This window comes from Eschscholzia californica, unplaced genomic scaffold (assembly GCF_041429995.1).
Source record: "Eschscholzia californica isolate CP2 unplaced genomic scaffold, dmEscCali1.0.p SCAF_4, whole genome shotgun sequence".
NCBI lineage: Eukaryota > Viridiplantae > Streptophyta > Magnoliopsida > Ranunculales > Papaveraceae > Eschscholzia > Eschscholzia californica.
The window spans coordinates 47,255,984-47,257,611 of NW_028238461.1; the positions used below are offsets into that span (position 1 = coordinate 47,255,984).

Consider the following 1,628-nt stretch of genomic DNA (forward strand, 5'->3'; position numbering starts at 1 on the left):
AAAATTGGTAGGTATGTGCATTAGGAGGAAGGATACAACAAGATTAGTATTAGACAATTGTAAGATGATATGAACAAATAGAGAAATGGTCCAAATGGAACACCATTTATATAATAAATACAGACATAGTTAACGGTTACGTACATCTTAAGAGATCATAATTCTCAATTTTAGATTAGGAAATTCTCAATTGATTAGTGATCGATGTAAATTTCTGTCATATCTAATACAAAATGACCACATTGCACACCATGGTTTAACCAACCTGAAAGTATTCAAACCCTCCAAACTTTTGTAAAGATTCCAAAACTTCAACCTATCATAAAGCCCACATTCCCTCACTTCCATTCCAATCTGAACTCCTCCACAGAGGCAAGACCCTCTCTTCTCACCTACAAACATATATGGGGTCTCTGATAGGTCATGTTTTACCAGGTATAGGTTTTCTAGTAATAGGCCTATGGCACTTATTTAACCACATCAGTCTTTATACTTCACAACCTAATTCATACACATCTTCACCTTGGTTTAAAGCACCATTTACAAACTACTTAGAACTTTACATAATCATTGGAGGGAGTATTGCTTCAATAACCATGGAACTTTTCATAGGCCCGGATAGACACCAACCATTCGATCCAGATGGTACAATCCCATCGAGCCATCTACGTAGCTTCGAACACTCTATGATATCCATGTCATTATTTATATATGCGATTTTCGCCATCATCTTAGACCGAATTCGACCCAAAAAATCGTCTTTCCACGATGGTCTAGAGTGCATTCTCGGGGCGTTTGCTTTCGGTCAACAATTTCTCCTCTTCCACCTTCATTCTACTGATCATGTTGGTGTTGAAGGTCAATACCACTATCTTCTACAACTTGTAGTCTTTGTTTCTTTAGTTACAACTCTTATGGGAATTGGTTATCCTAGGAGTTTCTTAGTAAGCTTTGTTAGGTCTATTAGTATTTTCTTTCAAGGTATGTGGTTTATTGTCATGGGAATTATGCTCTATATACCTAAGTTTATTGCCAAAGGGTGCTTCTTGAACTTAGGAGAAGATCACTTAGTAGTCCAGTGTCGCACCGATGAAGCACTCCATCGAGCGAAATCGCTCGTAAATCTCCAATTTAGTTTGTTTTTGTCCTCAATTGTTGTTTTTTCGATGATTATGTACTTAATTTTTAGTAAAAATCATGGAGAGAAGGAAGACTATTCTTCTATAAGTAAGATTGAGGGTGAAGAAGAAGAAGAAAATGAGACTAACAATCAAGATGTTGAAATGCAAATGAAGGCGTTCCATGAATCACAAAGTTCAGTTCACATTGGGATGGCCATGACACCTATTAGAATGGAAGGGTAAAAAGAAAGTTCATTATAAATTGGTGTCTGTTATTGTCTAGTGGTGATAAAATCTTACTAAAATTTGTCTTATTTTGGGTTGTATCCTCGTTAACTTTTTTAATTTACAATGAAAAAGTTGAATTTGCTTTTAAATAAAGTTGTCGTTAAATATATATTAATGGGTATTATTGGAAAGAGCGAAATTTTTTTTTCTTTATTTTTAGAAATAAGACACTAAAAATGGAACAACCCAAAGTAGAAATTAGGTCATTCAATTTGAGAC

General features: G+C 34.9%; 1 protein-coding gene across 1 annotated transcript; it reads left to right on the top strand.

The window, feature by feature from the left end:
* The first annotated feature begins 377 nt into the window (after positions 1–377).
* LOC147545381 (uncharacterized) lies at positions 378–1,364 on the top strand. Its single transcript, XM_086674101.1, has one exon. It carries the CDS (start codon positions 405–407, stop codon positions 1,362–1,364), a length of 960 nt encoding a protein of 319 aa, XP_086530227.1. The 5' UTR covers positions 378–404.
* The last annotated feature ends 264 nt before the right edge of the window (positions 1,365–1,628 follow it).

Coding starts and splice junctions, on each gene's coding strand:
- LOC147545381 (XM_086674101.1), top strand. CDS start 405: ATGGGGTCTCTGATAGGTCATGTTTTACCAGGTATAGGTTTTCTAGTA.